The sequence below is a fragment of the Echinops telfairi genome, unplaced genomic scaffold (assembly GCF_000313985.2).
Source record: "Echinops telfairi isolate 266 unplaced genomic scaffold, ASM31398v2 ScPeMD7_2;HRSCAF=8, whole genome shotgun sequence".
NCBI lineage: Eukaryota > Metazoa > Chordata > Mammalia > Afrosoricida > Tenrecidae > Echinops > Echinops telfairi.
In genome coordinates this window covers 11,363,580-11,378,061 of record NW_022103898.1, presented here as the reverse complement: position 1 = coordinate 11,378,061, position 14,482 = coordinate 11,363,580, and the positions used below count along the sequence as shown (strand labels likewise).

At 37.8% G+C, this 14,482-nt stretch overlaps 1 protein-coding gene across 2 annotated transcripts in view; it reads right to left on the bottom strand.

The window, feature by feature from the left end:
* The window catches only part of EP300 (E1A binding protein p300), a 73,869-nt gene that overhangs the window by 32,284 nt on the left and 27,103 nt on the right, over positions 1 to 14,482 (bottom strand). For both annotated transcript variants that reach the window (XM_045292229.1, XM_004700274.3), the window contains exons 3-8: positions 13,907 to 14,083; positions 12,578 to 12,839; positions 10,785 to 10,898; positions 8,838 to 9,083; positions 2,254 to 2,347; positions 1,601 to 1,738 (exon numbers count right to left, since the gene is read on the bottom strand). In XM_045292229.1, coding sequence (XP_045148164.1) covers positions 1,601 to 1,738; positions 2,254 to 2,347; positions 8,838 to 9,083; positions 10,785 to 10,898; positions 12,578 to 12,839; positions 13,907 to 14,083 — 1,031 coding nt within the window. The remainder of the gene's footprint in view (positions 1 to 1,600; positions 1,739 to 2,253; positions 2,348 to 8,837; positions 9,084 to 10,784; positions 10,899 to 12,577; positions 12,840 to 13,906; positions 14,084 to 14,482) is intronic.

The window sequence follows — 14,482 nt, the reverse complement described above, 5'->3', positions numbered from 1 at the left end:
AAATGTTTTGAGAATGATGAGGGCAATAAATGTACAAATGTGCTTTACACAACTGATGAATGTATGGATTGTGATAAGAGTTGTAATGAGCCCGTAATAAAATGATTAAAAAAAAAAAAAGACAAAGAAAGTACTGTGGTTCCCATCATTCTAAATGTAGAGCAAAAACCTATTCTGTGCTAACACTGAAATGAAGAAGTCCACGCCTTTGTCCTAGCATCAAGCAGCAACAATCTTAAAATCTTTCTAATCTAAAAGTTGCTCAGCTAAGTTAAACAGAACCTAATAAGCATTACAAAATCCGAAAGGATGTAGAACTTTAGAGGAGTCAGATTCTTCTTGATCAGTGGTTCTCAACCTTCCTAATGCCGTGTCCCTTTAATAGTTTCCATGTTGTGGTGATCCTCTAACCATAAAAATATTTTCGTTGCTACTTCGTAACTGTAATTTTGCTATTGTTTTGAAGCGGGTAGCCCCTATGAAAAGGTCGTTCGATCCCCAAAGGGGTTGCAACCCACAGGTTGAGAGCAGCTGTTCTAGATTAAGTGTTTCATTCTCTACTAACAATTCTTTCAAACTCCATAGGCAGTAGTTTTCCTTATGATTGGAGACTGATTTTCAGATGAGGACAGAAGTTGAAACCAATGGTTAAGTTCGTAGAAATTTTGTACCCTTACAATAAACTTGCAATCATATGATCAATCCCCAATAACCTATTCTCTCTCTAAACACTAAATAAAATGTAATGAAAGTTTGTTGTAGTTATTTATTTCAAGCTGAATTTTCTCCTTATCAAATTTCATTTGTAGTGCTATCATCTGAGAAGGAAACATTATAAATTAAGAAGTTAAAAGCTACTCACATGATTTCAAATCAGTAACAAGGATGGAACAAAAGTGACCCCTCGATTAAGGGGAAGGGAATTGAAACACCATTTTCCCCATATTTAAATAAAAACAAAAACAAATCTGCATTATGTTCAAAAGGTGGAGAACTACGAATCAGTTTCATTTAACCTCTTTATCTTTCTGATCTTGCGTATCTTATGTTTTGTCATTCTGTACTGCTCTTTTAATTGACAAGAACTCTTTTGACTAAACTAAGCAGCACCTTTGAGGCAGGGTGCCTGCTGCACATCGCCTCTTCACAAGAGCACAAAAGGTATTTTCACCATCTGTTCACACCACCTGACCTGATTCAACTTATCAATATCGTAAGATTTTTACTAGCAATAACAATATGTATGTTGCCACTGACTATATTGGAATAAGCTCATCTCTAATTTTCCTTCTAAAATATGACTTTTACAAAGGCAACGGCACAATAACGAACAAAAATAACATCAATGATTATGTGCCTGGCACAAGGCAGAAATAATATTTCATACACTGTTCAAGTATTATAGAAAGACTTCTATTAAAGAGGGTGAAAAGGTGGAAAGGCAAGGTGATAAGAAGGGTTAGACAGTAACAGAAGTGCCACCCACCAGAACCAGGCTCTAAGAGCAATCAGTAAGGTTCCTCTAGTGGGGAAGTATATAGCAGAGTTAAAGAATGTTCACTGCCTAACTCTTCATGAATAAAACAGGCCCACATCTTACAGTTTGTGAACAAGATGATTTCGGAGATCCTGAGTAATATCTTCATGCCACTGTTTCCGAATCCCAGTACTGGATGGTTGAGCTGCTGTTGGCATAGGACCCAGAGAGGCCACACTGGCATTTTCATTCATCATTGGGCTTAAAAAAAAAAAAAGGAATCATAAGTCTAATGACAAGAGACAGGATAATGAAGGTCTCCTTTTAATAAAAATGGATGGTGATTATTTCAATGAATTATACTATGAGGAGGCTGGTGAAAAATTATGACCAGATCTTAAAAATTGAGTATGCGTATACTTGTGTGAACGAAAAATGGAAACATGTACTATCTGCAAAGAGGATGGAGTTTTGTGGGTTATAAATTAGAAGTGAGCTCTCACTCTAATACAGCTTGTGAGGTAATCAGAGCACACATTTTTAAATAGTAGCAACCCTCCTAACTTCATTCAGGTTGTGTTTAGAAAAGTGTAGGTTACCCCAACCCAGGTAATTACAGCAATCATCTGTGGGTTTCCTAAAGAAGGGTCCCAAGCAGTCCATTTTCCTTTATTTTTCGGGAAAACTATACATTGTACAAAGCAAATAAAAAATGCAAACAGAATCTTAACAAACACTGGAAATATGGCATAAGGATAACCCAAGATAAAACTTACTTTTGAGAATTTATGGCTGAATGCAACATAGAGTCTGGAAGTAGATTTGGTGTTTGAACACCTACGCCTCCATTTACTCCCATGGGACTAGCATCTAGATTAAAAATTCAAATAGAATATTTTAAATACCAATTCCAAAATGGCAGAAAAAGGAACTATAAACATGTTCTTTGTGATTCAACTATTGAATGCTATGAAGTCTGTTTTATAGCCTAATGAAATATTTTAAAGATAATATACATATATCCCCCTTGTGAATCTGTAGGGGGGGGGGGAGCTCACAACCAATAGAAAAAGAACAGAGAAAAAATGCACAATACTTTTAACAACCCGACAAATCCTAAAGCATAGATATCCAATTGACCTCACAGCTCAAGCAAACCTCAAAACTTATTTCCCATGTCTTAAATTGTGGATACATCTTACATTTTGGAATACAAAGTACTCATTGAGAGGAATATAAGAAAAGCATTTGTCAAAATTCATCCACATGTAAACTAATATTCGGAGGATTATTTGATAGTTGGTAATGACAACAACAAAAGTAATGCAGGTTAATAAAAATGCTGCTTATTGTTTCACCAATTTCCACTTTTGATAAATTGTTTTATAGTCATTTATAAACAATTTATGTTAAAAGGAGCAAAAACTAGAAACAAATTGTTACAGGATTCTAACTATGCTACACTTTCAAAAGCACCCAGACTTAAGTAGGGGTGAAGGAACTTTGACGGGTGACCTTTAGAGTGGGGTGAGAGGCCGTGGCTGGACTGGACGAAGATTCTGTACTGAGTACCCCTTGTTGTTAGGTGCCATCGAGTCATCGCCAACCCACAGCAACCAACTCTATGCACAACAGAAGGAAACACTGCACGGTCCTGTGCCATCCTTAAAAATGTGTGTTGTACTGTCCCTTCCACTGTACCAAACACGATGTCCTTCTCCAGGGTCTCTCCTGACAACATGCCCAAAAGTTTGTCAGACGAAGTCTTGCCATCCTTGCCTTTAGGGAGCACTCCAGCTGTACTTCTTCCAAAGCATGTGGTTTTGTCCTTTTAGCAGTCTATGGCACTTTCTATATTCTATGTCCACCTTTCATATGCATATGAAGCAATTGAGAACACCATGATGAGTCAGTTCTTAAAAGTAACACCTGGATGCTTTTTAATACTTTTTTAATACACTGCAGCTGATTTATGCAATGCAACGTGTCATTTGATCTCCTGACTGCTGCCTCAATGAGCACTGACAGTGGACTAAGTAACAAAATCCTTGACAACTTCAACCTTCCCCATTTATCTTTTTAAAAAATTTTTTCACTTTTATTTTATTTATTATTATTATTTTTAATCAATTTATTGGGGCTCATACAATTCATCACAGTACATAGATCAATTGCTTCTCCATTTATCTTGATGTATTGGTCCAGTTATGAAGATTTTGGCCACCTTTACACTGAGTTGTAATCTATACCGAAGGCTATAATCCTCGATTTTTATCAAGTGCTTTAATAGCTCCTAATTTTCAGCAAGCAAGGTTGTCATCTGCATATTGCAGGTTAATAAATCTTCCTTCAATCCTGATGCCACATTTTTCTTCATATAACCCGCTTCTCTGGTGATTTCCTCAGCATACGGACTGAACAAGTATGGTGAGATGATACAACCCCGAGAGACAGACAGACAGACAGACACACACACACACCACCTTTCCTGATTTTAAATCATGCGGTATGCTCTTCTTCTGTTTGCACAACTGCGTCTTGATCCGTGTACAAGTTTCTCATAAGCACAATGACGTGTTCTGGAATTCCCAGGGCTATATCCAGTTTATTATGTTCCATATAATCAAATGCCTTTGCATAGTCAATGAAGCACAAGTAAACATCTTTTTGGCATTCTCTGCTTTAAGCCAAGATCCATTTGACACCAGCAATGATAGCCCTTGTTTCACATACTCTTCTGAATCCAGCCTGAACATCTGGTCGCTCCTCCCTAAGTATTACTACAATCATTGTTGGATGTTCTTCAGCAAAATTTTACTTGCTTGCAATATCAATGATATTGCTCTATAGCTTGAACTTTCTATTTGGGTCATATTTCTTTGGAATGGACACAAATACGGCTTTTTCAGTCAGTTGGTCAAACAACTGTCTTTCAAATTCCCTGACGTAGACGAGTGCTTCTAGTGCTTCTTTCAGCTTGCTAAAACATTTCAATTGGTATTGCCTCAATTCCTGGAGCCTTATCTTTGACTAATGCATGCAGTGTGGCTTGACCTTCTTCCTTCACCACCACTGGTTCTTGTTCATATTTTACCTCCTGAAATGGTGGATGGAGTGTTGACTAGTTCTTTTTGGTACAGTGACTGTATTCTATCTCTGAAAGCTTCCTGAATCATTCGATATTTTGCTCATAGCCTAAAATTGCATCCTGAAGCTTGACTTTTTTGAGTTCTTTGTTTCAGATATGCTCAGTGTTAACCCTATTCTTTCTTATTCTAGTTCCTTGTACACTGCCTTTCTCAAGCTGCCCTCTGAAATTTTTTCAAGTCTCTTTGAATTCATCTTTTCTTCCATTTGTTTCAGCTACAACTCTACAATTAAGAGCAAATTTCAGTCTATTCTGACAAGCATTTTCATCTTTTTTCTCTTTTTTTTTAATGACCTTTTGCTTTCTTTTTGAATCATGTTCTCCCACAATTAATAGGTCTCCTCCTATCAATGTCTGATGCATCAAATACATTCTTCTGATGTTCTCAAAATTTAGATGAGATAGATTCAAGGTCGCATTTTGGCTCTCATGGAATTGTTTCTAATTTTCTTCAGCTTCAACCTGAACTTACTTACATCTGAGTAATTGATGGTCTGGTTCCAGCAGTCAATTCCTGGTCTGGTTTTAGCTGCTGATATTTAGCTTCTCCAGCACGTCTTCCCACAGATGCAATCCATTTCATTTCTGTGTATCCCATCTGTGGAAGTCCAGGGGTGTTTTTGATTTTTTGTCTTGTTTTGCCATGGCCAAGTCGTTGGTCTTGCACAATTTTACGCGATCTCCAGCTTCATTTCTATTACCAAGGCTGTATTGTCCAACTACAATTCCTTCCTGTTTCCAACTTTCACATTCCAGTTACCAATAATTATCAATACACCTTGATGGTATGTTTGATCAATTTCCAACTGAAGTCATTGGTAGAATTCTTCCATTTCTTCATCACTAGCTTTAATAGTTGGAGAATAAATTTGCGTAATAGTTGGATGACTGAATTTCCTTGAAGGCAGAGAGATATAATCCTTTCACAGCACTGTACGTCATGATGGATTTAGCCGGATCTTTCTGGCAATGTCAGACCATTCCTCTTGAACATGTTTTTTTCCTGGCATAATCATACGATTTCTCTCATTCAAAACGGCCAATTCCAGTCCATTTTTGCTCATTAATGCCTATGCCAATTTTTACATGTTCTATTTCAATTTTTACCACTGATCATTTTCCCAGATTCATACTCCACACATTCAGCATTAGATTTTTGGAACTACTTTTCCTTGAATTGTGCCTATCAGCAAACGAAGAGCCCAAAGACTCCAACCCCATAGGCGTTATTAGACTCACACCACTATGGGAGGCTCCACTTTGAGAAAGCAGTTCCTCTGAAGCCAGAATTCAAGTGTCGCCAGCACTGTCCCAACAATGTTTTCCTTTCACCCTCTAGGCCCTTGGTTCTGATCAGTGGCAGCTCTTTCCTTAAAAGTGGAGACCCGAATCCTTCTTCGTCTGGAAGCTCCACCGAACCCTGTTCACCTTGGATGACTCTGCTTCCATGTGAAATACCAGACAGCGCTTCCAGTATCAGCAAACGCCAGAGCATGACAAACTGATAGACAAGTCGTAGGAGTACTGTACTCCTAGTTATCTTGAATAGGTAGATACATTATTTCTTCAACAATTAATTTTAATGAATGCTGTCTCCTTAAAAATGAAAGATGCCCAACAATGACATTAGCAGTAAATCGAACTTTCATGGGCAACCAGAAGTGGGTTCCTGTAAGTTTCTAATACAGTGTTCACACAATAGCCAAATCCCTTTCTCTTTCACAGAGGACGCCCTGGATGTTAAGCGGTACCATGCTTGTACTTTTAAGACAGAAGAGCTGAAAACAAGACTCCCACCTCCTGGTCTAATAATTCAAAGAAACTGGTGACTCAATAATCACATAATATATTTAAAGTGCTTGTCATTAAACAGTGAAATGCACAAACTGTGGGAAAGCATTCAGAAACTTATCTAAGCCCCTGAGTCGTTAAAACTACTTTTAGGGAGAACACTATTTTTAGTAAGGGAACCAACAGACCAAACAATGAGCAACAAGAAATAGGAACAAAGGACCTAAGGTATGCTAACATTCCTACTGAAGTGTCTTAGCACACACAACTCACTGGAATCATCACACTCACCCTGTTATGAAAAATTCTCTCATTATTCAAGTTATAGTCTGTGTCTGAGATATCTCAGTGATGGTTCATATTCTGTTTTACAACTTGTTCTTTAGCATAGTATTAGAAGTTCTATCATTATTTTAAAAAGTTTTATTTTTATTGAGCTGGGTTGAGCATCACGTCAGGCAATGTGTATTCTAATCCTCTTGGGCTGGTTTTTGACTGACACTGACACACACACACACACTCCTCTCTCTCTCTCCACCCCCCACCCCCCCTTGGTGCTACTTTAATTCTAGCTGCTAGCAGCCTCCTTAGGTCCACTGCTGACTGACTCCTCTTTGGAAAAGGGATTCTTTTTCTTTGGGGACACTCCTGCTGTTTTGCTGCCTCTTCAGGACCACAGTAGACACCAAAGTTATTCATAGTAATAGGGAATATTCATCTTTCAGGAGTCTGAGTGGGAGGGGGGGAAGGCACGCGCTTAACTACTAGTCAAAGGGCTGGTTGGCAGCCTTTAGCAGTGACTGTAAAACCTGACTTACAACTCCTTGCTATTTTCTGGCATTTAAAATTAAAATTTGTAAAGCTCAAAAGGACTGCTATTTCACTCTTAATTTACACTTTGAGAGAACAGATTTGTTAAGCACTGTTTATGAAAATAGGGTCATTAAAATGTTACAGCCTGTATCACAAATGTGCTTAAAAACTAATCTTTAGTTGTAAGACACAGTATTAGTTATCAAAGAAAAATGCCTAAAGTAGAGAGGGTGAAAAAAACCCAGAGCAACAGAACACAACGTGGGAAAGGGCAGGAAGAAAGTATCCAGTGAAAGCAAACATCAGAAAACTTAAATGCTTAATTTTTGTAAAAATTAACAAATTGAGCAAAATTAATCCAAGCCATTAAAAAACAAAAATCAAGGACAACTAGAGGAATAAGCTTATCTATTCTTCCAAGCATTTAGTAAATTGTGAGAAAATCTTACAGTGTACGATTTGTTATTATGAGTTGCCTGAGAGGAGTTAGGTATGTACTCACGCTGACATCCTACAGAACAGCACTCCTCCATAGGGATTTCAAGGTTCTGGCCTTTTGGAAGGAGATTGCCAGGCCTATCCCCTGAAGTGCCTCTGAGTGGGTTCAAACTGCCAACCCTTTGGCTAGTAGTGAAGTACTATCTAAGGACATTTGAAAGATGACTTTCAGGCATGATTAAGAATGACAGACATTTACCGAATAAAAATGAACACAATATACTGTTAAAGAGCAAGTTATGAAAGTGTATGACACTATCAGCTACTCTGTGGGACAAAGATGAAGCTTTCTTCTCCTATAAAGTTAGGGCCTTGGAAACTCACAGGGGCAGTTCTACCCTGTCTTACAGGGTCATTATGAGTTGGCATCAACTAAGTCAATGGCATCTCAGATACACAGACTACAACTTGAAAGAAGAGAAAATTTTCACCATGTAAACATGTACATTCAAAATATTATTTTAAAAGAATACTGCAGCCAAATGCTTGAAAATATTTATTGACAATAATCATACCCATCCCTATACATTTTAAATAAAAACAGTACCAAAGGTGAAAATTTCTGCTTTGTATTTTGATGCAGTAAAAAAAAAAACAAAAAACCTATAAACATAAAGGTCTGAGTAAGCCATTGTTATAAAGTACTAGTCAATAGTTAATAAATGGGAGAACAGAAAAGAAAGCTCACAATGTGAAATAACGTATATGACAAAGTCAATTATCTACATAAAAGGATCAAATGAAAAAACAAAAACCCCACTACCACCTAGTTAATTCCAACTCCCAGAGACCCTATCGGATAGAGTAGACCTGCCCCTCTGGGGTTCAGAGACTTTAAATCTTAATAGGCGCAGATAGCTTCATCCTGGTTGATTTGCACTGCTATGACACCAGAGCTAGAGCTCCCTCATAAGGACCAAGGTGGATATAAACCAATAGCAGGGGGCCTTTTATTTTGCGATTCTTAAATTTTCAAAAAAGAAATTAATAAAGTAGAGGCAGAGAGAGAAAAAACTCAAGATGATGGAGGGAGCAATGCTTGCATTTGGAGACTGCAGTCTCTGAAACACAAGCAGTCTAATATTGACTAGGAAGAGGAGACAAACTTACTCATGTTGCCCATGGGTCGCATGCCTTGGGGAGACTGCCCAGACGGCTGGTTGGGCTGGCTTTTTGCTTGTACCTGGGCTTGTGCTGGCATCTGATTAACTTGATAAGGTAGTCCAAGAGCTGCATAGGCTCGTTCTATAGAGCTGGGGTCAATTTGACTGACAGTACTTAGGCTAGGGGTAGACTGTTGGCCCACTCCTAGAGAACCAGCATTTCCAAGTCCAACGGCTGCTCCAGTCAAAATTGCTAGAATACAAAATAAATGGGAGTGTACCTCTTGAAGACAATGACAGAAAGATCAAAATGTTTTCATTTTTAAAAATCACAACCAAGTCACATCAATATGAAACATCTAGTTCATGTTATGTTTTTCTCCCAGTTTCCTCCCCGCAAACTTGTAGTTGCAGAACTGATTGGTCAAAACAGCTCACTGCCACAAAAAGCTACACCAAAGCTTCCATGAACAATTAAGTCCATATTACTTACAATAGCAACTACTGTCACTTTGGTCAAGGTGATGAGAGAAAAGATGCCTTATTTCATTTCTTTCTATAAAGACCTTTGTTGTGTGTTTTTGGGGGTCATCCCCTATTTTCCACGAGTTGATATTTAGATTTCTTTTAATCTAATAATAGTATTTGTTTTCCACGACACACATATGCATACTTCCAAATTCATCTTTCAGCTCTGATTAATGCTTTGTTTCTACAAAGGAAGTGGTGCAGCTGTACTTTAAAAATAATCTTTCATTATTCTTTCCCCAGGATTACAGAAACCAATTTTTCTTTAATAATTTCTAATTTTCTATATAACTAGGTCATAGATAGAGAACAGTAATTTGCTCTGTGCTAAAAGCAATGAATTTTCAGTTTTCCTGTTTAAAATGCAACATTAAAATCTCTTATCATAAGATTCATACAGAAACTAGCTTATCTATCTGGTTTTCACATGGCTTTTTAGTCTCAATTACAGCCTTCTGCAGATAATACGTTCTTTCTGAATATACGGCAATCCCCTCCCCCCATCCTCTTTAACTCACCTATGTACTCTCATACAGACATATCCTTGTGAATTTTGTTATTTTAAATTCACTGGAGGAAAACTTTTTTTTTTTGGAAAACTCTTATGAAACTTCTTGTTAAAGGTTTTCCTGGTTATTCTCACAAGTTTGTCTTTCCAGTTGAATTTTAGGTTCTCATTGTCATTTCCCCTAAATAACCTCATTGGGATTGACCACGATTGCAGAACTGACCCCTTGTCCCTTTAAGAGCAGCATCTCTGGCATTTAATCAATGTTTTGTGTTTCATTCAGTAACACATGCAATTTTGTATGAAAACAAATTAGCAATAAAATATTTATTTATTATATTTTTGGCCACCTTTCTTCTCCTATAGATCTAAAAATGATGATTTTTACATCCAGTAACCAGCCACCTTGTTAAAATCACTTAATCAAACCAAAGGTGGTCATATAATCTAAAAATTACTGTACCTCTCCGTCAGCTAGTTTTCTCGTACAACAGTAGCACTGAATATGGACATATGAATCCAGAATAGATACAAGCACATCTTACCTATCAATCATTCCCAATAGTATAGCCAATGTAATACCTTCCACATCCATTTTTTTGTTTTGATTGGAATGTGGCAGTACTGGAGGGAGGCAGCAGAGATATAAAACCTAAACATTTTCAATGTGGCTTAGTAGAAAAAAAGCATCTGAGATACTATGGTTTTTTACTAAGAATCAATAGTAAAAGGCCATGAATCTTCTTTCAGCCAGAAATAGTGAAATTCCAAGCATTAATATGAGAAATGGGAACTAGAAAAGCTAAAAGGAAAATAACCCGTGGCAACCACAAGAAATTTCATTTAACAAAATAATCACTGATGAATACCCCCCAAAAACAATTCTGGCAGAAATCCTCCAAAGATTCTATCACTTACACTGTTGGTTTCTCTTATCCCCGGCATTTTTAAGAGGGAGACACACAGGACAATCATGCCGTGTACAATTCTTCCAGTGTGAAATGATTTGTCGAGAAGATGCACAATGTGCCACTGGAGAGAACAAAAGTGCAGCTTGTTTTTTACATGAATAGTGAATATTAATAATAACCAATACTTGAATACTTAACAAATGCATGCATTCAATGGATCTTCATTATAACTCTCTAGGATAGCTCCTATTAACATTTGAGTGAAAACGAGGCAAAAATGGCGAAAAGAATATGTGAGAACTCATACAGCTATGATGGGCGCATACTTTTATAAGCACAAAAATATGCTGTACTCTAAGTAAAAAAACAAAATAATCCAGTATAACTATACATGTTGATAAAGATTTGTAATGATTGTAAATATAAAAGCAGTATTAACTTTGTCATTTAGGGAAATATAAAAGTATTACAAGTCAATAAACTTTAAAAAATAAAGTAGGCTTGCTATTGGCATTAGGTGCTATACATGACTGCTAAGTCAGCAACCCTATGTACAACAGAACAAAACACTGCCTATTGCTGCGTTATCCTCACAGCTGTTGCTGTCTTCCATGGATCCTCTCCTAGACCAAGCATGATGTGCTACTTCAGGGAAATGTCTCTCCTGATAGTATGTCCAAAGTATGTGAAATATAATCTCACCATCCTTGCTTCTAAAGAGTATTCTTGGCTGTACTTCTTCCAACACAGATATATTTGTTCTGGCAGTCCATACCACTACTCAATATTCTACATCAACACCCTAATTCAAAGAAATCAATTATTCTTTTGCCTTCCTTATTCCCTGTCCAACTTCCACATGGTTGTTAGGTTACTGAAAATACCAGGGTTTGGAGCAGATGTACCTTTACCCCCCAAATGACATTCTGCTTTTACACATTTATATAGCTTGGGTCAACAACAACAAAAAAAGAAATCCAGACTTAGAACCCTGGAAACCTCATGGCCTTTTCTTGGTTTCAGGAGTAAGGAAAGTAGAAATTATTTGTTTTTTCACTAAAGATTTATAAATACTTTGTACAGAAATTAGGTGATGAAGCTTTCTACTCCAGTAAACAGTCTTGAAAATCCAAGGGGTAGTTCTACCCTGTCTTACAGGGTTGAGATAAGCCAGTATAGATTTTTTTTTTTTTTAAAAGCCGGTATAGATTCAATGGTAGTCAGTTTGTTTTTTATCTTAACTGTAAGTTGCCCAGGTGACATAGTGGATTATACACTGACCTGCTAACTCTGAGTTCAGTAATTCAAACTCACCAGCTGCTCCATGGGGAAAAGATTGCTTACTTACCATACATACTCGAGTATAATCCGACCTGAATATCTGCCAAGGCACCTAATTTTACCATAAAAACTGCATTTAAAAATGTGCTGGAAAACTCGGCTTACACTCAAGTATATATGGCATGTACTTTGCACATAAGTACGGGGAGTGAAGGGCACACAGTGCCAGTGCAAGGATAAAGAACATCATGCTTGGTAAAGTAGAGGGTTAGCAAAAAAGTGGAAGACCCTCAATGAGATGGACTGACACAATGGGCTCAAAGATAGTGATGACTGTGAGATAATAAGAGGCTTATTATAGCAGGGTCTCTTGGTTGAAACTGACCTGAAAGCAACTAACAATAATAATGGCGACTAAGATCCTATCAAAAGATTTCAAAATGGGCTCAAATACCTTGACTGCATTTGTACCTAGAAACACTAACTGCCTAACACATCGGCCGTTTGGGGTCCACTCACCTTGGCAGGACTTGCCTGACTGACAGTGGGTCATGTGGTTGAGGACATTCTTCATGGTGCGACAGTGGGGAAGGTTGCATGGCCTCATTTCCCCATTGGCCTGCTCCCGGCGCTGGCACTTGTGAGCGTGCAAAAGAAGAACCAGCTGCTGCTGGATGAGCTTTCGCTTCTCCGGATCAGCTGTGTGTGCTCCAGAACCCATCCCATGGGCGACTGGAGTCACCAGACCTGGCTGCTGGACCTGTGGGGCCTGCTGCTGACCCTTAGGGACACAACAGTAAAGACACATTTAATGTTAGATGTCACGGTTTGCTAGCGCTTTAAATAAAACAGGGACTTAGACATTTTCTATTAAAACCATTATGGTACTATACTGCATGACACCTGCCACTTGTTTTTTTGATACGATTCAATAACGTATGACTCCCATCCTCAAGAAGGGCAATCAAATGAGAAAGCAAGTTAATTACCAAGTGATATGATCAAAGTAGGCAAAGTGAGTGAGAGAAAAGACACGGACACAGTGAACTCTGGTGGCAGAGCAGGAGTAAGAGTGAAGAGCATGTTCACACTAGGTTTTAATGAACAGGGAGCTTCCTGGCAGACCCAGAGGTTGCTTTTTGGTAGGTAACAAAAGTGTTTCTGTAAACACAGAATGAAATTTAGTTTTCCCAATTTGAAAGCAGGTATATAAACAAAGTCCTTGTTGGTGACAGGGAAGTCAGGCTTTGGTCATCTTTGTATCTCCAGTCTACAGTACAGCTTCTGGACTTGCGGGCATTCAATGAACATGTGACATAAGACTACATTGTGTGAGAGGGAAAAAAATCATTGCACAGGTCTTTCTGAAGTTAAGTAAGATCACTTCTCATGACCGGAAATGGCTTCACTTTGTTCACAGCATCTGGAATTTTTCCATAGCAGAAGCCAACCTCAATCAAATAGTCCAAAACCTTTTGAGCAGAAAGTTATACTGTCTGGTGGTCTCAGATACAGTCAATAGAAATGGTCATGGAGTGTTGAGATCTTTTGCCAGAGGTCCCATTTTCCTGACCCTACTTTAGTATGCACAAGCAAAATCTATTAGATGGCACGTCCATAAAACACAGCCTGTTCCTATTTCGTTAAGTTCCATCCCTGAACAAAACAGCAAGTAAAACCACTTCCTTGCTCACAAGGGTTGTCCTGTACATTACACCTATTAGTGTATTTAAAGGATGTGAGAGAAGTCATGAAAATAAAACCATTCTTAAAAAACTTTTAAAGTAGTTTTCTTAAAACTTTTAACATGTTAATTTCAAGAGACGTTTGTAATAGATTACTACCCACCATGTTGGGCATTCCTCCACCAGGAACTGCCTTTTTGTCCATCGCAAATGGAGATAAGTTATTTGGTAGTACAGTCTTTGTCTGAATCTGAAGACCCAGGCCACTAGCTGCAATCTGCTGGCCAGAATTCTGAGTGTACGGTGAACCATAAGGATTTGGGTTGCTTATCATTCCCATCTAAGCATAAGAAACAGAAAAGCAATTAAGTTTGACCACCCATCTTACCAGGACAGCATTAATCCTTTTTCCGTCTTAATACACCAAGACAATGAAAAAGCACAATGTTTATTTAAATACTTGTCTAAACATTGATTTATGTACGAGGTCATTAACTTTATAGCTCTATGGGTGGTAAAAAAACAAGGGAAAGTAAGGCACAATGTGTTTAAAGTTACTTCTCCAAGATCACAGCCAGTAAGTGGCAGAGATGGGAATCAAACCTGTTTACTATAAAGAATATTGTATTGCACTGGCTGATAAATAGTAATTTTAAAAAATCCTCTTTTTAAACTATAGTTACATCCATGGATTGAGCTTTTACTTGATTATAAACCCGATATAAGAATAATTAGTTGT